The sequence below is a fragment of the Nanorana parkeri genome, unplaced genomic scaffold (genome assembly GCF_000935625.1).
Source record: "Nanorana parkeri isolate BGI_ZX_2015 unplaced genomic scaffold, ASM93562v1 scaffold1471, whole genome shotgun sequence".
NCBI classification, from domain to species: domain Eukaryota; kingdom Metazoa; phylum Chordata; class Amphibia; order Anura; family Dicroglossidae; genus Nanorana; species Nanorana parkeri.
The window spans coordinates 380,732-408,026 of NW_017307739.1; the positions used below are offsets into that span (position 1 = coordinate 380,732).

General features: G+C 39.6%; 1 protein-coding gene and 1 long non-coding RNA gene across 2 annotated transcripts in view; one reads left to right on the plus strand and one right to left on the minus strand.

Annotated features, from left to right (window-relative positions):
* LOC108798428 (tomoregulin-2-like) overlaps positions 1–12,272 on the plus strand; it is a 268,178-nt gene extending 255,906 nt beyond the window's left edge. The window contains exon 5 of the mRNA XM_018570182.1: positions 12,172–12,272. Coding sequence (XP_018425684.1) covers positions 12,172–12,272 — 101 coding nt within the window. The remainder of the gene's footprint in view (positions 1–12,171) is intronic.
* LOC108798429 lies at positions 12,192–21,354 on the minus strand. The gene is made up of 3 exons (XR_001941948.1): positions 21,344–21,354; positions 20,306–20,312; positions 12,192–12,275 (listed from the first exon to the last, which is right to left on the minus strand). It is a non-coding gene; the product is annotated as an uncharacterized LOC108798429 (long non-coding RNA).
* Between the last annotated feature and the right edge of the window lie 5,941 nt (positions 21,355–27,295).

Genomic DNA, 27,295 nt, shown 5'->3' on the forward strand with positions numbered 1-27,295 from the left:
CGGATTGAGATCAAGACTCTGTGCAGGCCAGTGAAGTTCCTCCACCCCAAACTTGCTCATCCATGTCTTTATGGACCTTGCTTTGTGCACTGGTGCGCAGTCATGTTGGAACAGGAAAGGCCATCCCCAAACTGTTCCGACAAAGTTGGGAGCATGACATTGTCCAAAATGTCTTAGTATGCTGATGCCTCAAGAGTTCCCTTCACTGGAACTAAGGGGCCAAGCCCAACCCCTGAAAAACAACCCCACACCATGATCCCCCCTCCACCAAACTTTACACTTTGCACAATGCAGTCAGGCAAGTACTGTTCTTCTGGCGACTACCAAACCCAGACACGTCCATTGGATTGCCAGACAGAGAAGCGTGATTTGTCACTCCAGAGAACACGTCTCCGCTTCTCTAGAGTCCAGTGGTGGCGTGCTTTACACCACTGCATCTGATGCTTTGCATTACACTTGGTGATATAAGGCTTGGATGCAGCTGCTCGGCCATGGAAACCCATTCCATCAACCTCTCTACGCACTGCTGTTGTGCCAATCTGAAGGCCACACAAAGTTTGGAGGTCTGTAGCTATTGACTATGCAGACAGTTGGCAATTTCTGCGCACTGTGCCTTTCAGCATGCGCTGAGCCCGCTCTGTCATTTTACGTGGCCTACCACTTCATGGCTGAGTTGCTGTTGTTGCCAGTTGCTTCCCCTTTGTTATAATAACACTAACAGTTCACCGTAGAATATTTAGTAGCAAGGAAATTTCACAGATGGACTTAGTGCACAGGTGGCAACCTATCACGTTACCACGCTTGAATTCACTGAGCTCCTGAGAGCGACCCATTTTTTCACAAATGTTTGTAGAAGCAGTCTGCATGTTCAGGTGCTTGATTTTATACACCTGTGGCCATGGAGGTGATTGGAACATCTGAATCCAATGATTTGGAGGAGTGTCCCAATACTTTTGGCAATATAGTGTATATAAATAAAAGTATTAAGACTCCCAATGATATCTTATGGTATTGAATGGAGATTGATGGAAGCTCCATACAAGAAGACTGAGGGGTCGAATCTGCTCTAATGTTTCTAGAAAACCCAAACCTCTATAGGCTTCATATAATGGTTAAGCAGAACCCAGGCAAATATAAAAATTATACTTTATCTCATTTAAGTGCTTTTTCATAAATTACTAAATCTGTATTTTAATGCTGCTAAAAATACAGTAGTTACATAAAATGTATGGAATTAGTGGTAGATAATTCTATATATGCCTGTTATGGCGTGGGGGATTGTTATTATGGCTGCTTGAGTGTGTGTGCATGTGTTGAGGTGGGTGGAAGGGAAGTGGTATAAATCGCCAGTGTACAGGGCAAGGAGGGTATGGTAGCAGATGAGGGCTTCATATAGCAGAATTGACTGAAACGTCTTAACTGCTTAAGCTGTATTCTCAGACTAAATCCCTAGATCTCATCTTTAAATTGTGTCAAACCCCTAAAAGTATTTTTAAATATAGTCGTACCCCTAAACTGAACTTGTAATCTCAGCTGAAGGCATAAACACTCTTAATTATATCACAGATAATAATGGTGAGAAAAATATTCAAATCATACAGATACTTGTTATTATCTAGCTGAAAAGATCTTACAACTAAACAAATTAATACATGAAAAAAACAATACATTTTGGCAATGTGCAACATGGTAAAATATTGGTGCCAAAAACTGCTAAAATGTTTACTCCTAGCGCAAATGATTCAGACTGTAAGAGAATGAGCCAAGGCAGATTAGTTAAGCAGTGTAAGTTAAGGCCAATTAGGAGAAAACGAAGAGTACCTCCTCAGTTTGTTAATCATTATTTAAGAGCAGCAGGTTGAAGGTAGAGATATGATACAGAAAGCCTCAGAGTTAAAAAGAATTTAACATGTTTGGCATGTAAATCTGTCTTTACCTGTACCTGTATTGCTGGATGTTTTTCTTCCAATAGGCATGTACTGTATTTAATTCTGGAACAATGAAAATAAAAATGCAAGATTAGAAAAACAAGCTTTTTTTTAAAAAATCTATGCGAATAATATTTGCAGTAAGGTCACCTAGTAAATTTTGCCATAATTCAACAGCTTGGTCAGAAAAATGCTTTTATATCTATTTAGTGTTTGTGTGAGTTATTTAGTTGTTTGTCGGTATAGTTTTGTTGAGTCTGGATAAAGGTTTGAATGAAATAAGTTTCCAGATTAGTGGTTTTCAAGAAGCCTGGGGGTTAATCATTACCCGCCCCCCGGCGTCCTGATTGGGCGGAAAGCTGGCTCCCTGCTCCCTCGTGACGAGGGAGCAGGGAGCCAGCTTTCTGGTCAATTAGGAAGCTGGGGGGTTAATCATTACCCGCTTCCTGAGCCAATGGAGCCGGCTTCCCGGCCAATTGGGACTCTGGCAGCATCTAATGCCTTGCCACCCCGGCTTCCTGATACCAGAAGTTCCAGTATCAGGATAGGCATTGAGAGCATTTGGGCAAGTACCAGTATCAGTATAGGTGCATCCCTACATATAACCAAAAACAGGTTCTTATAATGAAAGCAAAAAAATGAAGTAATATTTTTTTAATCCTCCCTTTGTTCCTGTTGCAGATTTTACTTCCCTTCCTGTCTGGTGAAACTGTTATCACTACAACAGGAAGTGTAAAAAACATTCTCTATCCCTGGATAGCAGTAAAAAACTGAGAAGAGTTCTAATCCTTCCAGACACTATCCAAAATAGAAAAAAAATTGGCTGGACATACTGTACACGTTAAATACACAAAGTTATAACAAAATGTAACCCCCTTGTTGGCTGAAAGCTAGAATTTTTTTAAGATGGCCCTTGCAGTAAGCAGATGTTCTATAGAAAAAATGTTTTTCTGAAAAAAGGAGGTAAACAACTACAGTAAATTTTTTTATATTAACATAAAAGGTATTTGGAACACTACAATTTATCTATCTGTCTAATTCTGACCCCCTTCTGAAAATGAAAAAAAAAAATGTTTTAAAGCCTTTGAAACAATGTAACGACCAGACAACCAGCATTTATAAAATGACAGTTCAACAACAGCAGCCTGTATATTTTCTCATTCTGTTTTCTTTAAAGAAAAGTAGAACCTTTGCTAGTAGATAAAACATATTTTTAAGTCTTTGAAAGCACTGGTTGTTAAAGAAATCCGAGCCTGAAAATGAACATCTTCAGCATCAGCCTCCTGCAGCCCTGGGAAATTTTAAGAAAATTACTCTTCCTGAGATATCTGTGTTTATCAAGGTTCTCATCTCCACAGTAGGATATACGGAAATAAAGAAGGAGGGGGAGGGGGCAATGTTAAAAACAGTCATCACTGCAGTCAGTCATGCAGCAGACTATTGCAAAGGGTTCTAAGAAATTGTTGTTGCTATTGGAATAAGTGTTGTTGCTTTTTTTAAAGGGATTTAATCACCCTGAATGCTTAGATACTGTCAGAATTCAAAACCACTGTATATCTCAGTGAAATTACTGTTTCTTTTAAACACAAATATCATGTCATCATGGGCTATCATTGCTCAAACAACATCCATTCAGTCCTGCAAATATGTATTGGTTTTTTCCAAGACTCTTCAGCCAGATCCGCAGCAGAAGAAAATCAGGCGATGATTGACAATCTTTTTCCTGTAATTAGGGAGAGATCAAAGATGCCCTCACTCTCTTACATGTTAGAGTGACAGAATCCAGTGTGAACCAATATAAATGAGAAAAATAGTGGAGGTGAAGGGTATGTGCAATTAGTATTTTTTTCACAGCTTGTAACCCTCTGCCTGCAAAGTAGGTTGCTGTATGATGTGCTGTATGATATATACTCTGGACCAGGGGCGTAACTAGAAATCACAGGCCCCATAGCAACATTTTGTATGGGGTCCCGTGATTGCTAGTCATGCCACTTGCAGAGCCCCAGCGGAGAGTGACCCTGCAGAGGCCACCATAGACTCTCTATAGTGGGCTCGGCAGGGTCTGAGATCTCTTACCTGTCAGCGCCTCTGTGGTCGCCGGGCCCCGACTCCTGTTCCGTCCCCGGGCCCCGACTCCTGTTCTGTCCCAGGGCCCCGCCTCCTCTGCTATCGATGGGCCCACCTTCTCTTACATCACTGGCCCCACCTGCTCTTAGGTCGCTGGCCAGTGATGTAAGAGGAGACGGGCCCCGCCTCCTCCATTCCGAACACCGCCCTCATCTGCCGCAACGGCTGGCTGTCACTGACACAGCTCCGCATCGGCTATGAGGGGAAATGTGCCGTGGCCGCTGCTGAGCTGTTTCAGTGACAGCCAGCACCCCCACATGCCATAGCGACCCAGGCGGCCCTGGCCGGGCCCCCCTGTGCCCGTGCCCGATAGCGGCCGCTTGGGTCGCTATGGCGATTGTTACGCCACTGCTCTGGACCCCTCCCTTCCACTAGCATTATGTATGTTACGCTGTAAGGTACATAATCTGGAACCCTCCTCTCTGCATGCATGAACCATACTTTACTCTGTATGCTTTGCTATATGTTACATACTCATACTCCTGCTCTCTGCATGCTCCAGATTGCCCCACCATTCCACTGTGCACACGATTCTGTATTTTATATTCTCTACTTCTTCCCAGATTGTATATTGTGCTGTACCTTATATACTACGCATTGCTCATCTCTGTACACTGAACTGTGTGTTATATACTTCTTAATGTTAACCATCACAATGTTGCCACACTACTAGCAATTTAGTACTTGGAATTCATGGGGAGTGCAGTTTTAATCCTATGCATAATACATAGAATTATTATAGTATAGATATGCATTCCTTTTAAAAGATGGAAAACAGTATTGCTCATAACTGTCATTGTGGTAAATGAATGTAAAGACACTGGAAGTATTTCTGTCTTACTACAACTAAATGAGAGCCATATTACTGCAGCCAGAGCAGTTCTATGTAACCATAGCTATCATATTGCAAAAAACAGAGTGATATTCCTGAATAATACAATGTTACTATAAGTGCCATTTTACAAAAGACAGAGTACTGACTTTTTACAGAGCCAGAATAATGTAATGTTATGAAGACCAAAATAATACCATCATCGTGTTACCCATAAGACTCCATTCACACCTGGGCGTTTTTCATAAGCGCGTCATATGCGCGTTTTCCTCCTGGCGTTTTGCAATGGCCATAAAAATTTGATATTATTATCAATGTTACCAAGTCCTGAATGTCAGGCTAACACATTGGGGTACAGAGTCCTGTTCATATCAGTTTACACTGCAAATCCTCCATTTTGTGAATTCTTGGATGTGTACGCTTTGTCTGTCCTCTGAAGCGTCTTTAAAGAGGTCAGTGTTCTAAAACTAATACAAAGACACAGTGTTATGAGATTCTTCCTGCCTAATACTGCATAGGATAACTACAAAACCTTGATCATATAATTTTTGCAGTTTATTATCAATAAATCTGAGACATAAAAGCTCAAAATATGTTACTTCATGTTGATCGGCCACCGCTCGCTCCTGAAGGGGGTCCTCTGGAGGCCCCCGCGGATCAGGCAGACGCGGCCACCTAAACAGGCCCTGTAAAGGGCCACCTGCGGGGGCCTCCAAAGGACCCACTTCAGGAGCGAGCGGCGGCCGATTAGAGAGCCAGGTCTGATGCGGGTGAGCAGACCGGAAGCTGCGGTGACGGCCCCCCTCGCTACACCACCGGCCGGGAATGTCAGATGTGCAGAAAGGCGGCAGAGGGATGGAGCAGCTGCGGCCACAACAGACCCCCACAACCAAGGTCCAGGGAGCCCCACTGACCACCAGGCTAAGGTAAGGTGACATTTGTAAAATACAATTTTAAACGTTTTATTATTTTATGTTCCCGGGAACATATAATAAAACATTTTTTTTTTTAATACTCACCTGATCTGATCCACCGACAAACGCAGCGTCCAGGCTCTCATGATGTCATTATATGCATACAGAGCATGTCGGTAACTATTTAAACCGGTGCGCTGTGTGCAGCTTCTGAGAAGATACGCTATTAGCATAGCAGGAGACAGTTATTAAACCCTCCAGCTTTTTTGCACATATATATTGCTAGCAAGCAGTAGATATAGGCAAAAAGTTTGGGGAAAAAACTGCTTTAACAGTGGTTTAAACTCCGTCTTTGCCGCGCGCTCCCGTCCGACAATCCCAAGCTGCTCGGACGGGCGCAAAGCATCTTGGGGCGGACGCATGCGCAGTTCAGATTTTCGGCCGGGAGACGAGGAGAGACGCAAGGTAAGTCTATGGACCCGTGGACCCGCATGCAGACACTGTGGGACAGGAAGTGCCGGCAAGGACAGAGGAGTCAGCGCTGGATCGGAGAGCCGCTGCACCGCTGGAGGGACAGATGAAAATATCAGGAAAGACGCTGACATTTACATTGGGGGAGGGGGGGGGGAAATTGACTTTAATGTCACTTTAACCACTTCCGGGCCGCAGTACGTCTATAGACGGTGGCCCGCAGAAGTGGTTAAAACAAGAACACGGATGCTCTTGGTACTGCTTTCAACAGCAGGCGATTGCTGTGTAACTTACAATCGATCTGTAAAAAATGGGGAAAAATGGGGAAAAAAATGTTTAAGTCCCCCGCCCCCAAGAAACACACGCGTCGGAGCGCCTGCGTGCGAGAAATGACAATTGTGCTGCACATGTTACATATCGCCTCGAACGTTGCAGTGAGAGCAATAATGCAATTTTTCTGCCGATACAGCAACGCATCCCTGCTTTCTTTCCTCCCCGCTGGGCGCTGCTCTGTGTCCCAGCGGGGAGGATAGAAAGTGAAAACCGGCCGAGCGCTGCAGGAGGAGAGCGCTGAGTTTGTGGGCGTTTTTTGGGGGGGCACCAGGGCCCTTTGTACCTTAGGTCCGCCACTGATTCCGATATAACACATACAGATACTTTAACACAGATACCGACATTACTCACAGAAATCCTGACAATACACACACAGAAACCTGCCTGGATGTCTCGATTATTGGTACGATTTTATATGTTATTGTTATATTTGCCTTATTGTCACTTGTTATTTTTTGATCGTTAAATATGGCGTTTTTGCCGCCACTATGATGTCACTATGGGTGTATTCTCCTAATTATTGATTGATTGCAGGAGGTATATATATGTGGGGTATGATGATTACTTTGTTGTCATGTCTTCTGCCTTGAGGAAGGAACCCTGCGTGGCCCGGATACGTCGGTTTCTTTGATTTCTATGACGCCGCTGTCCAATAAAAGGACATACTTGCTTTTGATTACTGAGTGCTGGGGATTTTCTGCCTTTTTCAGTATAGAGGCATTCATTAATGAAAGGGTTAACCTTTTTCAGACACCTGATACGTTAATATCGGGTGTCTGAGAGTCAAAGCAGAGCGGGCAAACATACCGGCAAAAGCCGGCATTCTGACAGCTCGTATAGATCTAGAGATATCTCTCTCGGATCATATACTGGCTTTTTTTTTCTTTCACTTTCAGGAATAGATACATAATGTATCTATTCCTGAAAGAAAAATGTTTCATTTTTCTGATCGTTGTTGGAACGTTCAGAAAACATTTAGTGACAGCTGAATCCTGAACTGCTGCAGGATCAGTGTCACTAACCTATTATTGGCTGTTCTGAAGTATGAAGCAGCCTAATAATAACCAAAATTTTTTATTAATTTATCAAGCAGTAATAGTGAGATTAAATCACATAAAAAAATAAAAAATAAAGGACAAATAAATGAATGTATTTATTGCATTTTTTTTAGCTGTGCTGGTTTTGTAAAAAATACTACAAATCAAAACTGGGAAAAAAGTGTTTTTTTAAAGTTTTTTCCTTTTTTTTATATTTTATTTGCCGTGAGTGAGGCGTTAGACACACATATGTGATATAATTATATAGGCCTATCTGTCCTCTAAAAAACAATATATAATATGTGTGGGTGCACTTTGTAAGAAAGTATATTAATGACGTGGAAGAATCACACAGCAAAAATGTCAAAAGTGTGTCAGTCATTTACGAACAGAAACTAAAAACAAGCTCAGTCATGAAGGTGTTAAAATAAGAAAGCAAGACACCCCACTCTGTCACAAATGTCAAGCTGCTGATGGGGATATTCTACACATGGTTTGGCAATGTTTCAAAATTGGACCTTTCTGGTCCCAAACTATTACTTTTATCCCTCAAAACATGCAGCATAATAATACCCGCTATGCCGGTAACAAGCTTTTCTGCGAAAGAAAAAATGTAGAAAAAAAAAAGAGTATTGGGTTCCCCTGGTTCAAGCATGCATACACTTATCTTACTATGTACATTGTGAAGTAAATCCAAACCAAGAACAAAACAAAAAAAACAACAACAACACTTCTTGCAGTACAGACACAGCATGATTCCTACTAATTCTCAGTGATGATAAAACATGGCAAGTGTAGACAACAAGTTATTGTGGGTATTGGGTTCAGCTAAGTTAATTTACATATCAGTTCAGCAGCTTCAGAAAGTGAGAAATATTGTTAATGGGTAACATGGAGAGATGTGAGCCTCTCTGACATTGAATGCTAGAGAAAACGTTTTTGTCTTGATCACATTTCTTCTTCATCATCATGAAAGTCTCATAGAAACACTCTTGGTACTGTGCGTTGTTTACTAACAAGATGTTCATATTATGTACAGTGTTAGAAACAAATGAAAAGATTCCTGGACATGGCATATAAAAAAAAAACTTTTTTGATTTGCAGTTATGTTGATGAATGTGACTTCTCAAGCTGACCGAAACTTGTGATAACACTGACTTTAGTAAAGTCAGCGTTGTCTGTTAAGATGGTACAACAATTTTTATATAGTGTCTTTCTGTCAATAAAACTGTCAAAACCAGGATGATGGAAACCAATTTTACTAGCAAACAAGATAAACAGCTTTCTTAAAACAGTTCTGGACAATGTAAATCATAAAAACAACCACATTGCCAATATGTTTCACAGCACAGACATCTGTCTATATTTACGAATGGAAACAAGCATGAAGGTGATTTGTTTAGTATATAATACATTTCAATAAAGTACAGAGTCCTTTCTCAAAGCGAATGTTCTTTATCGAAACCAGGGTTCTTTGACATTTCCTCTAATAATAGATGCTTTGTAAATATAAGAGATAGTGATTGATTTTACATTCCCAGCTCTCTTCAACTATATTCATGCAGAAAACAGAATTTTCCTGAACAACTAACATTTTCAGTAATAGCAAATATGGTATGTATAGATGGTTAAAGTTCCTGAGAACCAGCTACAGCAGCCTTTCTCTACTAGGGTTCACTGAAACCCTAGAGTGCCTATAGAGGTTGCTTGGGATTTCCTGAGCATTGGCAGATTAACCCAACCCCCATCTGGGACTGCCTCCATAGTTCTGGGTTCAAAGTCACCTGGCAGAGTCAGTGGAAAAACATCAATTATCTTTTTTAGCTCCATATAAGGGCGGTATTCTGCCCAATGGGCACCAATTTAAAGGGGGCATTCCTTCCACTGACTACCAATGTAAGGGGCTTTCTTCCCACCGAACCCCAATGAAATGGTGAATTTGTTCCATTGACCGCAAATGTAAGGGCATTCTCACTAAACATAGATGAAAGAGGACTCTTCTTTTACTGAACATAATGTAAGGTTTTATTTCTCCCTTCACTGAGCATCATTGTAAAGAGGCATATCTCCCACTGATCACCAAAGTAAATGGGACCCATTTCAGTAAATACCAGTGTAAGGCGGCATTTCTCTACTGACCAATAATGTAATGTCTCTATGTCTGCAGTGTTTCAATTCTGGGCATTGTTATAATCTTTTATTTTAATTTTGTAGCAATAAGTAAGAGTAGTAATAAATGTTTTTTTGGTTTTTTTTAACCACTTCAAGACCAGGTGTTTAGACCCCCTTCCTGGCCAGGCCATTTTTCAGTATTCAGCGCTGCGGTACTTTGACTGACGTTTATTCCGTCAAATAAATTGTCCAGTCTCCGTTTTTTGCAGCTGATACTTAACTGTGTAGGGGAGTTAATTCTAAACTAGACATAAATTCACTACAACAGGACTGAAAATAAAATTGAGGCATGGGCGGCAAGATAGCAGATGCAATTTAATCTGGAAAAATGTAAGGTTATGCACATGGAAGCAAAGAACCTGTATGCAAACTACTACCTAGAGGGTGCTGCACTGGGGAGGGCAGACACTGAAAAAGTCCTGGGGGTCTTCATAAATTTAGCAATATTATGCAATTCCATGCAGCGGCAAGCAAGATATTATCTTGCATTAAAAGAGGGATCCTATCGAGGAATAGAGATATAATTTTACCATTTTATAAATCACTAGTTCAGACACACCTTGAATATGCGGTTCAGTTTTGGGCACCAATCCTCAGAAAAGATGTCCACAAAAAGTTCAGAGAAGGGCTACTAAATAAATAAAGGGGATAGAAGGCCTGAGATTCGAAGATCGCCCCCAGAACTTAAACCTATTCTCTTTAGAAAAGAGGTGCTTAAGAAGGGACCTGATTGCAATTTTTAAAATCATTAATGGGGACCGAAGTATTAGGGAAAAAATGTTTACTCCAATAATTTTGTTTATGACACTTGGACACAACAAGAGGTTAGAAGAGAGGAGGATTAATCTTACACTTTGTAGAGGTTCTTTTAGTGTGAGAGTAGTAAAATTGTGGAATTCCCTCCCACAGTCAGTGGTGCCCACTGATAGCTTTTATAAATTCAAGAAACTTCTAGATGAGTTTCTTAGTTCACAATATATAGGGTATGGAAAATAATAAGAGGGTAATAATTTTCGTGAAACACACATACAGACACGAACATGCATAGGTTGAACTGGAGGGACCTCTGTCCTTATTCAACCTTACCTACTATGTAACTATGTAAGTATTAATGGAAATTATTTCTTCATTTAGAACATTTTAGTGTTAAAAATGATCCACCATGAATGTCAAATACTCTAGTTATTTAATGTACTTTATTCTTTTATTTATGAATATATCAATTATTGAAATGGTCAACATATCATGAGCTAAATATATCATTTTTTAGCAGGGGGGATGTGATGTGAAACATATTTGAAGGGCTCCTCTGGGTGCTGGCATTGTTTTTAACATTAGGCAGCCTCAATTCTCTTACTGTATGTATCTGGTCTGTCAAATAGATGCACATTATCCCATGAATTTTAATTAATCTCACAATACTTAGCATTCTCTATTGCGTATTGGTTATGTATAGATTAATTAAATCTTCTTTGGTATTATTGTCATCGTTCATAGTTATACAATGAAATTAACCACCTCATCATAAACTGGCTTGAACACTGCAGCTGTATATAACTACTTTAACCAGTTGACATCCACGGTGTTAAACCCCCTTCCCATCCAGGCCATTTTTCAGTATTCAGCGCTGCGGTACTTTGACTGACATTTATTCCGTCATGCAGCGCTGTACTGAAATGAATTTTATACCCTTTTTTGGGGACACATAGAGCTTTATTTTGGTGGTATTTAATCACCACTGGGGTTTTTATTTTTTAAAAAAGAAGAAAATTAATTGTCATATCTGATACTTTTTAATGGTCACTTGCGAACACTTGATCTAAATAAATTATGCAGGTTTCTACATCTATTTATTATTTTTTGTTTATAGTTAAACCCATTAGGTGCTTCAGTCTTAAATAAAAAATACAAAAGACTTTCAGTTTAAGTTATCTACCGTGCAAATCATTTCCACATTTAAAAACAAACACTCAATTGTGGAATGCAAACCTTGTTACATAAACTTCATGTAAAAAAAAAAAACTTCATGTACTAATAAAAAGCAGTTTGGTTTTAAGATTACTACCATCAAAATAATGTTCTCCAATCCTCACTTTCAAACGTCAAATGGTGCATCTAATATACTGTAAATGACAAACTTTGGTCTAAATCACATTTCTTCTATTGCAGTTTATGTACATTTTTATTTGATATTTAATTATTATTTGTAGCCTGATGTGTTTAACAGTATCTATAGGTATGGAATGTGCCGTATGTTGTGGTTGTCGATAGCTTTACAGAATTGTATGCTTTTTTAATCTCCAACTGAACTATAATTGAGTTGCAGTTCTCATTGTCTTAATGTTTGTATCTTACAGCCAATGAAGGTTCTGGGGAGACGAGTCAAAAGGAGACATCAACATGTGACATTTGTCAGTTTGGAGCAGAGTGTGATGAAGATGCTGAAGATGTCTGGTAAGAGCTCTTATCATCTTATCAGGAGAACCAGTCACTTAGAATATCACCTATATGCAAAGTATATGATCATATGTCACAGAGGACAAATTTTAAACTCCGTACCTTTTTAGTGCATTTGTTTTCTGCAGAGTTTCTACATGGGTCCACTAAGTTTTGACCTACTAGGAAAGTGTGTGATTTCTTACATACTATCATTATTCACACATTCTAGTAATTTTATGATATCCTAATTTGATTTCCATTGAATATTTTCTCAGCTCTCCTTTGGAATTAGGTTTGGGTCTTATGAAATATTAAACCACAGAATTGTGTATTTTTTCATCATTTGGTTTAATTTGGCATCATTTGATGTAATTTGGTTTTGGATAGGGACCTAACTGATGGTGGAAAATTGGCTCATCTTTATTAGGCTCGGTGCTCCAAAAAAAAGTGTAATCATGTATATTTTGCAAAGTATGCAAAGTAATTCAAAGAGGAGTTCCGCACACAATGTCGCTGCCACATTTCAAACTGCCTTACCTGGAATTTGACCTCACAAATCTCAGTGGGAGCAAAGGTCACGTTCAGTAGTGCAAGAGAATAGAACCTATGGCATTAAATGATTCTTAACTCTAACAGTCCGAGTATGACCACCACCATGACCATTGTCCACCATCATTATTGACAATGACAATTTTTTTTCATGTAGTTCTTCAACTATAATGTCTTAGATATAGCGGGAGATCTTGAGCAGCAACCAAAGAGTGTTTTGAGGAGAAGGTTTGGAAGGTACACCAGCATAAAGTCATATGATTTACTAAAAAAGTAGTGCATATTCACTATGATATGTAATTGTCCACTTTGCTAGCCACAGTGTGTTAGATTCACCATCCTGCTGGGACTGTAAAGATGAACAAGCTGGTCATTAATGTCAGGTTCTTTGGAGTGATGAATAAGCCTGCTCTTCCTTTGCAATACATTTGGAAACAGCAGATTTTCCTGCTACTGTTGTGTTTGATAATGTTGGTCCTACCTGCTTTATTGTCTACAATATATTTATTGTAACTAAATCAAAGTAGCCCACCTGTAAAATCACCAATGTTTGTGGAAGGGCTATATACATAATTCACATCCTCAGTGCTTGTTAAAATGCACATGTAAAAATACTGTACTGCTGGTGTTTGTATACATATTTAAAGTGGGTGCAGGAGATAGTATATTGTCATTTTAAAATGTTGTCACTTTCACTGGGACCCTTCATTCTAGGGCATTGCCAATATATTAAGGTAATATTGCATAAGGGTAAGAATAAATGTGCAGCTGTTTATTGGCAAATGTTTCTGTTTGTTGCATTCATAAATTAAATTGACCAGAGGTGGTTCCAGGCATTGACCAAAGAGGAGCATTGATATTTTAATGGGTAAATACCCTTTTTATGGAAGAAAATTTGAAAAATTCTATATATTGGAGCTGTAAGTAAACAGGGTTTCAACTATACACTGCGTCTGATGTGACATTGACCCACACGAGGAAATGAGAGTGAAGGTCTACCTTTTATAGGGTGTGCACAGGATGCCAAAGAGAAACATAGGTGTGGCTTCCTGGGAATACGCATGGTTAAATCACCATGGTTTAACAGCAAGAGCTAATTTGTATCTCTTGATCAAAGCAGTTTTTATTTATCTTTTCAATAGTCAACTCTACTTTCAATCCACTATTACTGTATGGAGAGTGTAAGAGACTGACAGAGACTGCTCTTATGCATCATAGGCCTGTCAAAAACTGCTTGCAAAAAAGATAACTGTTGGTGCACTGTATTTAGGGAAGAAGCAGGAGCAAGATGTTCAAGGGTTTCAAGTTCTGGGATATATGTTAACTGTTTTCCCATTTCCATGAAATTAGTTACGTTTGTTATCTGACAATAGCTATTTTTTCTTTTTATAATACAGTCCCGCTTTTTATATTCTCCAGAGTTCTTCTTCAAATTATGACTTTAACCCCTTCATGACTGAGGCCCTTTTTTCATTTTTTGCACCCATGTTATATTCAGCGTCGTCAGTCACGAAGGGGTTAAGGGAATCCTATACTGAAAAAGTTATGGAGGCTTCCATTTTTACCTCCTTCTGAAAATGCTAGTTCCATTACTGAGCTCTTCAATCTCATTTTGTTTCTGAGCTAAACATGCAGGAAGCAAAGTAAGATCTTCCGGCCATGCCACAGCTCAGAAAATGATCAGGCCCTAGGAGCAGCTTGACATCAAGGGGGCAGGCATTTTCAAAAAAAGAGGTCAACAATGGCAGTATATATATTTGCTGACTATATGCTTGCTTTATTATACGGGAAGGGATGAAATTGCTCTACATCTTGAAATGCAGGATGCTAGAGTTAATTGTTTTAATTTGCACTTCTTTTAAAAAATATGTTTTAGAAAAACTATTTAAATTATATCTGTTTAGTGGAAAGTTACAGTATTGTTAGCAGGTTTTCTATATAGTCAGTATTTCATATTTTACCAGAAATGGTGCTTACTAACTTTTGAGAGTACTGCTTGCTTAGAGAGAGTGAGAGTGAGTGGTTGTTGGCTCTGGACTCTGTCATGATGTGAAATCTACAGATTTCTCCTACTTGTTTAGTATCTATACCTGCAGCTTCGGGTTATATGTGCTCAACGGTTACAGAGGCTTCCTTGGTTATGTGACAGCAGGAACCTTCAGCTTTATTTTCTGTAGGGAAGTTATTTGTTGCAGCTCTTCTTCAATATATTCAGTAGGTTAGTGCTTCTTAGCAATAATATATTTTGTACCACAATAAAGCATTACAAAATTGCTCAGTTTTAGCATATATCTTACTGGGTTAAATATGGGTATTCAGATTAAACTTTTTTTAAATACAGCAGAGTGAATGTGGCTTTCATAACAGCACATATTCCCCAAGTAGGACCTATAGAATAAAACATAGTACTGTGAATAGGTATGTCCCAACATTTATCTAAACAATATTTTTAATAAAAATGTGTGGACTCTACTATATGGTACAGCCCAGATCCATCCCATTACTGAATCTAATGAAGCAGCACAAAAGTTAGTAACAACAGTATTTCCTCCAATATATGACAAGTGAACTATATTAAAGAATTGCTTCGGCTTAGCTTTCCCCACAGGATGCCACTTTTTACAACAGCAGTTTTGCTATTTTCTAAGCTCCTGCTGTTCCCACAGCAACAAAGATGAATAACAGTTACCTTCCACATATAAAATATTTTGTTACATCTAGAAAAATTATAATCCTGAAATTAGTACTCCTGGTGGCACTAAAATTGGGCACAAAAATTGGGAGAACGATTGGAAGCAGTTTCATAAATTAATCAGTCAAACAATGTGGTTGGAAAATCAACATAGTAGTAGGTAGATTGTACCATTTGTAACATACCCCAGTTGTGTCCTTCACATGAACTACCTAGGTTAGTCATATACAATAACTATTTTGTAAGAGCACATGGCTGGTATTTTGTACCAAATAAACTCTCATTCCTTATGTCTCATTCATCACATTTTGCTTGATTGCAAACTCAAGAGTACAGATATTTTTAAAGTCTGTGATCAGTGTATTATAATGGTATTGAAGTGAAGTAGTGGAGGAGAAGTAATGTTGGAAACAGTGATGAAAAATGAACTGTGATGAGTATATTATTTTCTATGAACCCAGAGTTGCAGCAATTTTGTTCATTGTGTGATGATCAGATGCTCACAGGAGAATTTGCTCCACTGTTTGGACTGACATGGACTGTGGCTTTTAAAAGCCTTCTTTTGACCTCTTTCTAGTCCTGATATGTGCTTTTTATGAGAAGTTCCTATTTCAGAAATGCCTACCTGTTACTAATCCAAAGATCTTTGGCATTTGAGTGTGTGGGATCCAATAAGGCCAGCATTGTGACTGAGCAGCTTCCCCATTAGGAATTCAGCAGGTCATTGGGAGTGTACTTAAACCCAGAAACCCTGCCCTTTTAATCATAGGGGGCACTTTAGTACACAGTGGTCACAATCACGTGCGAGAGAGTTATTCCACCTGTTGTAAGGAACTAAGCTAATCTCCTTCAGATAAAGTTTGCACATGCTAAGGACTGTATTTGTTGCTGATAAGCTGTGATAGCAATGTTTGTGTTATCATTCCCATTTGCTTTGCTGTAGCTGAAACCTATACTGTTGTTGGCATGCCACTGAATGGCATGTAACCTGCTGTGTAAAAACATTGGCCGGTTTCCTGCCCCTAGAGGGTTTGCCCTATAGCTGGAAAATTCAGTGCTGCTGCTTCCAAGGCAATATTGGGCCAGCAGCACACTAGAAGATGACCCAAGAAAAAATCTCACACTGCATGCATGTGTGGTCAGCTGTGCTCAACGTGAAACTCAGTAACTCAATCCACTCCTTACTGTCTGCTTCCCATCGGATAAAAGGCCCCAAGGAGTATGTGCGTATGGCCGAAATTGATGTTGAAATATGTTCAAATTGATGTTGAAATATGTTAGTGTGCCAAATACCCCAGCAAAGAGACATGACAGAAGCCAAATGGTGAAACTAGCTTCCTGCAGACCCCACCATGGCTTCCCATGGGGAAAGGAATAAAAAGGCCACCATGCAAGTACATATATACTTTTTCCTATTTTAACCAAAGATCCTATAGGTCACATTTTGCCATCATTTGAGCTTTATATGACAACTAAGTACAGCCTTTTTCTTAGCTAATTACAGTGTTAAAATCAATCAATAAATAATACATAATCAGTGAGCCTATTTACAAGCAGCTACTGGTTTCATAATCTACTATCAACATCAACTGTCTAACATTCCTTTTTTTTAAGTACAAGTCTATTAGTATATATTGTCAGACTCAGCTGGTTATAGTTTATAAACACAAAAGATTCAGGCAGTCATTTTTTCTGAATTTGAAAGGTGTAAGCTTTGAATAGTGTTCATTTTTAGTGGCAGTAATTTGCTTTGTTACATTCTAGTGCTTGAATAGACTACTTTCTCTACACTACAGTGAATATGATGGATTTTTAAATCATTAGCTTGACTAAAACACATTTTCCCCATACTGCTTGGAATATTGTAAAATCAAATGAAGATTATTTTTATAGTAAATGTCAGGCCCAGTGTTTAAAAAAATTCACCTGAGCCCTGTCTAGTATAGCATAGCTTCAGGGGGCATGTTTCATTCTTAAATTGTGCTGTCTTTGGCTTTTGCAATAATAAGGCCCTGCAATCAAAGGTTACACTTTGATGCAGGACTTTCTCACTGTACACCAATGCGTTAGTGCCCCTCTTCAGCAGCGTGCCAGCAAGTGCCAGTTCTGTGTTCTAGCAGCTCATATTTTTCCCCCTGATGGTGCCTGCATAGTTTTGCACCAACGTAATCAGGCACATGCACATATGCTGTGTTGTATGTAGCATACTCCTAACCCCTGCACTCAATATGTAATGTTTTACATTACAGAAACCTTACTGCTACTTCTGTACTGTACATTATTTATTCTTGACCAACGTGTTTCTCTCTTACCAGTGGCTGCTTTCTAAATAGTATTTAACTGTTTCAGTGAAGTTTTTCTTTAAGGTAGACTTAGGCAAAGTGCTAGCTTGATATATGTGCTCAAAAAAGTCATGAAAAATTTAGTTTTAAAAAATGGTTCTTTGTCTTGAGGTTTATCTGTGCGAGATTCACTTATAGCACAGTATTTATTACATATTTTGTGAGTAGAAGAACTGCAGAATATGTGTGCGGCAAATAAATTAATGTTCTTGTTAACCATTTCCTTTTAATTCATGCCTACTTTTTAGCCACCAGCTTTTCTCTCTTCAGTATAATTGTTGATCTGGGTAGGAGGGCTGGTAAATGGTTGATTAGCATTTCAGGACTGAAGTATTAATCGCTATTTATTTATTAGTAGAGGTATTTATATAGCGCCGCTACTTTATGCAGCGCTTTACACAGTACACATTCACATAAGTCCCTGCCCTCAAGGAGCTTACAATCTAAAGTCCCTATCACACGTGCATAAATACGAGGGCCAATTTTAGGCAGGAGCCAATTAACCTACTATCATTCTTTGGAGTGTGGGAAGAAAATGGAGTACCCAGAGGAAACCCACACAAGGAGAACATGCAAACTCCTTGCAGGCAGTGACCTGGCCAGGATTCGAACCAGGGACCCCCAGTGCTGCAAAGCAGAAGTGCTAACCACTAACAAATGCCTTAAAACTGTGTTGACATTTTGCCACAACCACAGCTTTCTGTATGTGCACATTCACTTAGGCCCCTTGTTCTCTTGAGCCACCCTTAAAATAACAATTCCAGCATCACTCAACCTATGCCATAGCATTGAAAAAAAGCATATTTATCTGATCTGAGGTCTATGTGGGGCAGATAGTATTGATGGGGATTGTTGGAGGGTTTAATTGGCCCTACACATTAGTTCACAATACATTTGGGCTTTCCTTTCTGGGCAATTCAATACATCTTCGATTATTTTATTTATTCTGAAAAAAAATTCCTGTTACTAATAAAAACATAGGGGTCTATTCACGAAGCTGCCAAAGGATCTGGCTGTAGCTTCGGCCGATCCTTCGGCTAGCTTCGGCCCCAGGACCCCTTCGGTTCAGTAGAACCGAAGGGTGCTGTACGGGCTATTCAAAATAGCCCGTACAGCTCCCGATCAAGCAAAGCAAGCCGATGTACTGCTGATTTCACACAATGTAACGGCTGAAATCAGCCATACCAGCTTGAAGTGAATAGCCGAACAGTGTTCGGCTCACTTCACTTCAGATCGGTCATTCACTCGGCTGCCCTCGGCAGCTTGGTAAATAGACCCCATAGAATTTTTTAAATGCTATTCATAACAAATGTTTCAACTAGACATCCAAAAACTTTGTAGTGACTATTGCCCTCTATTATATTGTTTGTATATTATCAAATTAAACACTTGGGTCCTCCTGTTTGCCAGACCATCTCCAGGCAAAATATAAAAGCTCACTCCTATCACTAACTGCCCCCACCATTTCCCAAATGCCCACAAAGCAGTTTGTTTCTTTACCTATCTGAGATTGCCTTCAAGTGATCGACCACAGCTGTTCCAGGAGGTGTGACCAGTAAAATCACTCTTGCAGTCCAGGGCCAACACCAACTCTTTGTGACAACACCATGCCGATATAAATTACAGCATGTCTACAATATAACCGTCACACAAACATCACATGAAAGCACTCACTAGATCCCCAGACCTACTGCATCACAAAGGTCAAATTGTGATTGTGAGGAAGGAATCAATCCAGCTCTAATGTCTATATAGCCACTACAGGTAAAGACACTCTACGCTGTTCGTCTCCTTCAGTTGATTCTCTTATGCACCTAGATCACCAGTACCCATCACAGAGAAGGTAGCGTTGTTACACCCGATCCTCCTCTAGGGGTCTTCCAACTCCACAAATGTACTCTCTGCTGGCAGAGTTGCATCAATTCGCCTCTGGGACAGGAAAGTGTATCACCCAGAGAAAAAAGTTTTTAAAAGCCCACATTTTTGGCTGGGAATATTATAGAATAGACTCTCTCCATTGAATAGGCCGTACATATAATTTCAATATAGTCTCGATAAAAACATGCAAGAACAACAGCTTGGTAGTGCAAGTGTAGCCTAGTCTTTGGCTCCATTAATTTTCCTTGCAGAATGTATCTCCATGCAGCTTGTCATTCACTCTTACTGGTTGGAGAACTGTACTAGGCAGGAAAAGTGTCTTCAATGCAGGAGGAACAGCAGCCCTGAGAAAGTGTTATAAGGACTCCGACTGAGTGTAACCACAGCCTGGACAGGAACCCCGCCCTTAGTAACAGCAGTAAGAGGACTGGGATTTACTGCTTCCCACCAGACCCGAGCAGAGCCGAGGCTAAGGACAGAACGGAAAGGGAGCCACATGGAGTGAGCAGGAGGAGAGAGGACCTACAATGCAGGCAGGCTCACAGGGCTGTACCCAGAGGAGAGCTGCTACTGGGACCTGTGGGCAGAGACTGTGCTACTATGAATTTGGAGTGCAGAGCTGCTGTGCTGTGACCACCAGAGATAGTTGCTATTGCACTGTTGCTGTTTCTGTGCTGCTGCAAGGAGAGTGCTGCTGTGTGCTGGCTGCATGGAGAGATCTGCTCTGTCGGTTGTTCTGTAAATGGGCCTCTTGTTTACTGTCATTGTATCCAACCTGCTACTGTACAATATTATATTGCTGTGTATATTGTCTAACCCACTTCTTGTTTATGGAGCATTACTTTTTATAAAGCCCATGGAAACTTTACAGGTGCATCTGAGAGACTGGGTTCAGCTAGGTCAGATCAACACTGTGGGGTCTATTCACGAAGCTGCCGAAGCATTTAGCCGTAGCTTCGGCCGATCCTTCGGCTACCTTCGGTTACGGGAGTCCATCGGTTAATTCGAACCGAGAGCCTGCTGTACGGGCTATTCACAATAGCCCGTACAGCTCCCGATCATGGCCGAGCGGCTCAGCCGAGCCGAACGCATATGCATCGGACAGTAGAAGGACCTCTCTATCAAGCAGCTTCTTAAGGGGTAGCGCTACACAAGTATTGTCAAGATAATTCAATGTAAATATACACCACAAACAAAATCATGCATGGAAAACATAAATAAAAAATATATAAAAATTCTAAATTAGCTCAGCAATACTTGCATTGAACTTTTGTTTTTGCATGTTTTATTGAGACTCAAGATACAGTACATATAGTTATTATCAAGTTATTGTTGCATTTTGTTGAACTTACAGATCAAATCTAACAAAAACTTTACTGGTATTTGACCAATAAAGAGAATACTCTTCATTACAATACTACAATGTTAAAAACAGTTTCTAAAACATATTTAGCTGCACATTTTTCAAATGTAAATCCTCATAGGCCTTATGATACATAGGAGCCTACCTGAATCTAAATGTGTAGGCTATTGTGGAAGGAGTAAGCAACAATGCTAATCTAATATTTTGTAACATCTAAAAGACAGGATGTTCTCAGCAACAATACCTTTCACTTCTCACTTGATTACCATTGATTGTTTAGGTATTTTCTTTTTTGTTTTTCTGCTGCTGTGAAATGCAATTTGTGAAAAATATAGAAATCCAATTGTAGGCTTGTGTTCCTGAGGGCATTGTGACATCTTCTGGGCTCCAGACTATACCACCTCTACATATGAATTAAGATGCACACAGACATGTCCTTGAAAATCACTACTGTTGAAAGGACAGGAGAAAAGGTGAATTTATCTCTGCTAATATGAAAGTAAAAATTAAATAATAATAGAGGACTGTAGATTAAGCACAACAGTGTTAATTGATTAAATGGGTAATTCTAGTTATTTGTCAGACTACAGAAGTATCTGTAGTCTGACAAGAATACAGAAGTATCTGTATAATAACCAATTCTCGGAATGAAAAAGATTAGCTCAAGGCAGCTGCAGACTGTACATGCTAATGGAACTAACACAGCAAATAAAGCTTTGATTGTGACTCCAGAAGCCCCAGAATACACCTTGAGGTGAACACGTGGCAGTGATATCTTGATAGCAATTCTAGTGTTGAAATCTATAACATTTTTGACAACCTGAGCGAATTTTCTATGAATCATTGTGATGTTTCCCTGCAAAGAATACAATATATTTTGAAATCCTTAATATTTAAATAAATACAGAAAGGTAAATGATGTTGTCCAACATTCTTTGGTAATTGTTTTTTTTTAAATCTTTTTTATTAACAATGTTTTACTTCTTGACAAAACAATACATTAAAAATACAGTTACATACCATACAAAACAAACAACCCGAATTTATTCCCCAAAGATGAGAGGGAGGCAAAAGAAAAAGCAGAAGACAAATAAATAAATAAAATCAACACCGTGTTTCATATTTTATCAATTTGCAAATCTAGTGTTCTTCAAAACCATAAAAATTCATCTGTAATTACAATCAATATGTGTATTTACTATATTTAATAAAGAAAGGTATTTTGCGTGTATTTAAACATTCATATACAATATGATGTGCTATCAAAAACAAATAATTGATACTTAAACATGTATAAACAATCCTCTTCCCTAAAATTAATTTACAATCACTAATAGTTTGTGAAAAAGTGTTTTTCCATATATATATATATATATATATTGTGGCATTGTGAGGCAATACCACGGTGTTAGGTGGCCTCAAAGTCACCCAGGGTTCTCAGCCAGAGGGGCTGAGTGGCTCCAGGAAGACATTACTGGTACCAGGAGAGAACTGCCTTTTCAGTTCTTTCTGGGTTTTCTGGATCAAGGTTGGGATCCTGGAGCCAGGAGATTTCTTAGAGCTCTGGGTGGGAAGAAATCTCCATTCCTGGGTCCATGCTTTGGTGGTGACCAGCACCTGATTGTGCACCTGTTTACATCCCTCATGAAGTGTGTGCTGGGATGTGTTCAGGGCCCCACCTGTGAGTCAGGAGAGCTCCACCCCGGAGTCAGTGTGGAGGCCAGGGCAGCAGGGAGCTGCGGGTTTGTGAACCATATTGAGAGGATTGGCATGTTATTGCTGTTGTCTGGAGGAACCAGACAGTGGCCCTAAAGATTGAGGCCGGAGCAGCAGTGCTGCGAGAGAGACTTGTTAAAAGACTGGGACACCTTGAGTGTACGTGACAACTCGAGGATTGGTGAGCCCCTATCTGTTATGCTACAGCAAGCTATTTATGTTGGATTTCGTGTTATCTTTCGTTTTGAAAGCAAATAAACTGCATTGTACTTGCACCTCCGGTCTTCAGTGGAGTGTCCTTGTTACAATATATATATATATACACACACCCATACACATATATAAACAAACACGCACACACACACACACACACATAGATACCTGTACGTAACCCCAACCGTGTCCTATTGTCTACTACTGTGCATATTTATTAACTTTAAGCATATGTAAAATTCATGAGTAACTGTTATTATAATCAACCATGTGTATGTGCTATAAACAAAACTGGAGCAGACAGAATCTGGAACAGTTCCCATACTAACCAATCAGCTTATCTCTTTAGTTTGTTCAGTTAAGCTTTGTAAATCTAAGATAGAAGCTAATTGGTTGCCATGCTCTAGTTAATTGCTGTGCTGGCTAGGTAATATGTTTTAGGCAGGAGATAAAGCCTTTTAAAATTGACTTACCTAAAGTAATACTGTGCTTTGCACATGCGGTGCAAATTAACAGGTTCACTTTAGGGGTGGCCCCAATAGCCACCAGTTATACTTGCCTTTCATTCCTCCACTGCTCCATTAATCTACTGGGAGCAAATAGAGGAAGTTTCTGTAAGTTCCAGGGTCTTAACTTTTAGCATACTCAGGGCTAAGGACTCTATCCCTGCTCCCATGTGACAGCACAGGTTGCCTGAATGTCCAGTCTCCAAGCACCAGCACTTGTGGGAGAAATTCACATGCCACCATACCCTACCAGCATACCTTTAATGCCAGCAACCTTAAAGTGTGGTGCGGGATTGAAGAAAGTATAAGTAGCTGATGGGGTTTTAATTAAAGTGAACTTGCTTTTCCTCTCCTTACTTGGCTCCAAAGCTCAAACTGAAATCCATTGTTTACAAATCAGATTCTAATAAACATACGTGTGTTTTACATATATTTGGAAATGTAAAACAGCTATATACAAATTCATGAAAGCAAAGAGACACAAAGGGCATTTTTTGTGATCTACATGCAGTATGATATGTTTTAGGAAAGTAACCAATATTTCCATGCATATTTTAATGACTAGCAAATGTATAATTTAGGAAAGAGTAGTATATTGAAGTTATTTTTTTTCTTTGCTTTTCCTTTATGGTATTATTTTATATGACTCAAATTCTAAACCATGTAATATGTCTGTATATCATTTAGTTTAGAAATACATTTTTACTATTTGTAAAATAAAATGGGAGATTTACCCTGGTAAACTTTATATTTTAAAAGGGGGCAGCACTTAGGAAATATGGTTGCAATACTTCAGCATATAGTACAGATAACAGTGAGATAATGTTGAGCCACAAAGAGTTAAGGTTTAAAAACTGTCTAGGCACAAGCTACCACAAGAGAATACAATTTCACGAATGCTTTTTTTGGTGAATAAAGGACTTCAAGACAGCTACCACAATGCGTGGTAACGCGCAAACATTGATGCCAGTCATTTTGAATGGAACCATCTGTGCATTGCATTGTATTAGAAAAAAGGGAGCAGGTCCAATAAATGGTCCATTGTGGCTGTGTTGGCAGCCCATTCTAAATAAATGAGCTAGTTTGCTGCAACACGTGTTAATCCACAACATAGCACTAACATAATTGCGGCAAATAAACCTAAAGGGTAAATCTGGCCTAGATGTTTCAAAATGTGTATTGTGATTACTGCACTTTCAGGTCCATATGGAACTATAACTATGATTCAATTTGCCTAATGTTCAGAGAAGTCATCATATTTTTCTATTGTTCCAAATAACTTGATTAAGGATGTTATAAAAAAACTGAAGCTTTTTATGGGTCACCTAAGGTCAAAGCCAGATATTCCTATCTTTGCTAATATTGTTGATACACAATGCTTGGGAAGCAAGCATTTTAAACACATCTGTTCACATGCTCCCCAAAAGACCAAAATGCACATTTGTATTGTAGCCAGAATATGTACCTCATGCAACTGCAATTATTTTTCCTATGGTAAGACGAGAGTGGGGCATCTTTTGAGATAACCTCTAAGTGGGTTATTCACTTAGCTACCCAAGGCAGCCGAGTGAATAACCCAGCCGAAGTGAAGTGAGCCAAACGCTGTTCCGCTATTCACTCCAGCCTTGTACGGCTGATTTCAACCGTACATCAGCTAAAATCAGCCGCACATCAGCTGCCTGCCAAACATTCTTCTGCACTTTGACTGAGCCGGGACTGAGCCGGGGCTGAACGGCAGTAAGTGCATAACCGAATTAAGCGGAATAACCGAAAAACTGAATAGCGGCATTCGGCTCGGCTATTCTGCTCGGTACCACCGAGGTAGCGAGCAGAATAGTAAAAAAGTGAAATCAATGAATGAAAAAAAATGTTAAAAAATTATTAAACAAACTAACCAAAAATAGTAAAAGAAAAAATATATTTTAAAGAAGAAAAAAAACGACGCACGCTGACCCGACCGTACGTGACAAACTCCTGCCGCATAGTGCCTCCGTCCAACTGTTTCCTATTGGCCGGCACCTGCCAGACCACCCAGCTGTCATTCGCGTGGAGAAAGGTCAGCCCTTCGGCCAACCTTTCTCGACCCTTTGGCTGTCACTACGGCTCAGCCGAGCCGAAGCATATGCCTACTGCTCGGCAGAGCCACTCTGCTGCTGTACGGGCTATTGTAAATAGCCCGTACAGCAGCCCTTCGGTTCGACTGAAGAGAGCCGAAGGATCAGCCGAAGCTACGGCTGGATCCTTAGGCTCTGTCGTGAATAAACCTTTAAGTGTTTGAAGTAATTTGATGGAATATTGACAAGATTTTATAAAGAAGCATTGAGTCCTTAGTTTAGGATTAGCATTATCAGCTCATCATCAATATCATAATGTTTACACCTTATACATTAAGTAGATACACAGTTTTCTTTACTAGTTTTCAATAATGCTGTCAATTCATTCCAATATGTTTGCACTATAGTGATGTCATCAAACCTAGACAAAGAAAGAATTTGTTTCAGATATATTGAATCAGAGCATGGTAGTGGTCAGATTCCACTGGATATTAATTCAATATCAACATGAGGTAATACACCAGCCAAGCCTAGAAATAATTGTCAGTTTAAGACAAACTTCAATATAATTCTTAGTGACAGGTAAAAAATGATCTAGATGTATCCTGTTTCATGTTTTTGTAAAAGCATGGTGCTAACCACAAGATAGGGCAAAGTAGAAATGCTATTTATTTTCAGGATTGTATGTGTTGTGTATGGTGTATAGTGTATTGCTATGTAATACTACATTATGGCCACTAGCTGGAGCTGAGGAGCATAATAAATAAGTACACTTGTTGCCCTCCCTTTCCTGGCTACGCAGGCTTCACACCTATATAAGATTCCGGTTGGAGTTTTAAAGGAAACTCCATAACATTTATTTCCATTTTTTGTTTTAAAATCCTATTGTTCCATAACACCTTTTGCAGTTTCATGGCAACCCCCAAGCATATTATTTATAGGATTTGTGTATTTTCAATCCTGCTCTGTAATCCACTGTTCTATACCATTGTGGGGTATTTCGTTTTGTTTTTTTTTTGCCTTGGTCCATGTCTCTTTTGCCACCGCCCTTGGCATCCCTTGGCATTGGCCAGTTCCCCGTGCCCTTTTTTTTTTTTTAAACAAAAGCATGCCTATAAGCCTTAAAAATGGCCAGAAAGAAACTTTCATAGTTAGTTGGAGATTACATACAATGGCATTAGTCAACCCTCAAGAGGGGCTAGCAGATGGAAAAATGGTGGTGGAGTGAGGAGTAGAGCTCAGTGCAGGCAGTGAGATATTACCAGAGGCTGGTGGGGAAAGAGAGCTGCCACAGATGTGGCAGCTGGTAAGATCGCAGCTCTGACAAACTGTAGTGAAGGTCCAGTTAGTCCTAGGGAACATGCACACATGCATATTATCAGGACAGTGGTTGAGCACCAGAGCCAGGTCCCAGCTGCAACACTGGTAGTTCTCATGAAAATGCCAAGTATCGGCATTGGTACTCGAAAAGTATTTTCGAGTTTTTAGGGATCTACCATTCATTAATGATTGCCTCAGTATTGAGGCATCCAATAATGAAAATTTTAAGCTTTTTCAGACACCTGATCCCTTTTAGGAATCGGGCGTCTGACAGTAAGAGCAGAGCGGTATTTACTGCATTTGCTGTCGCTGTTTGACAGCTGGTACAGATCTGGGAAATCTCAATCTGTACCGGCTTTTTGCGCCAATGTTTCTGCATAGAAACATTTAGCTACATGTTTCTATGCTG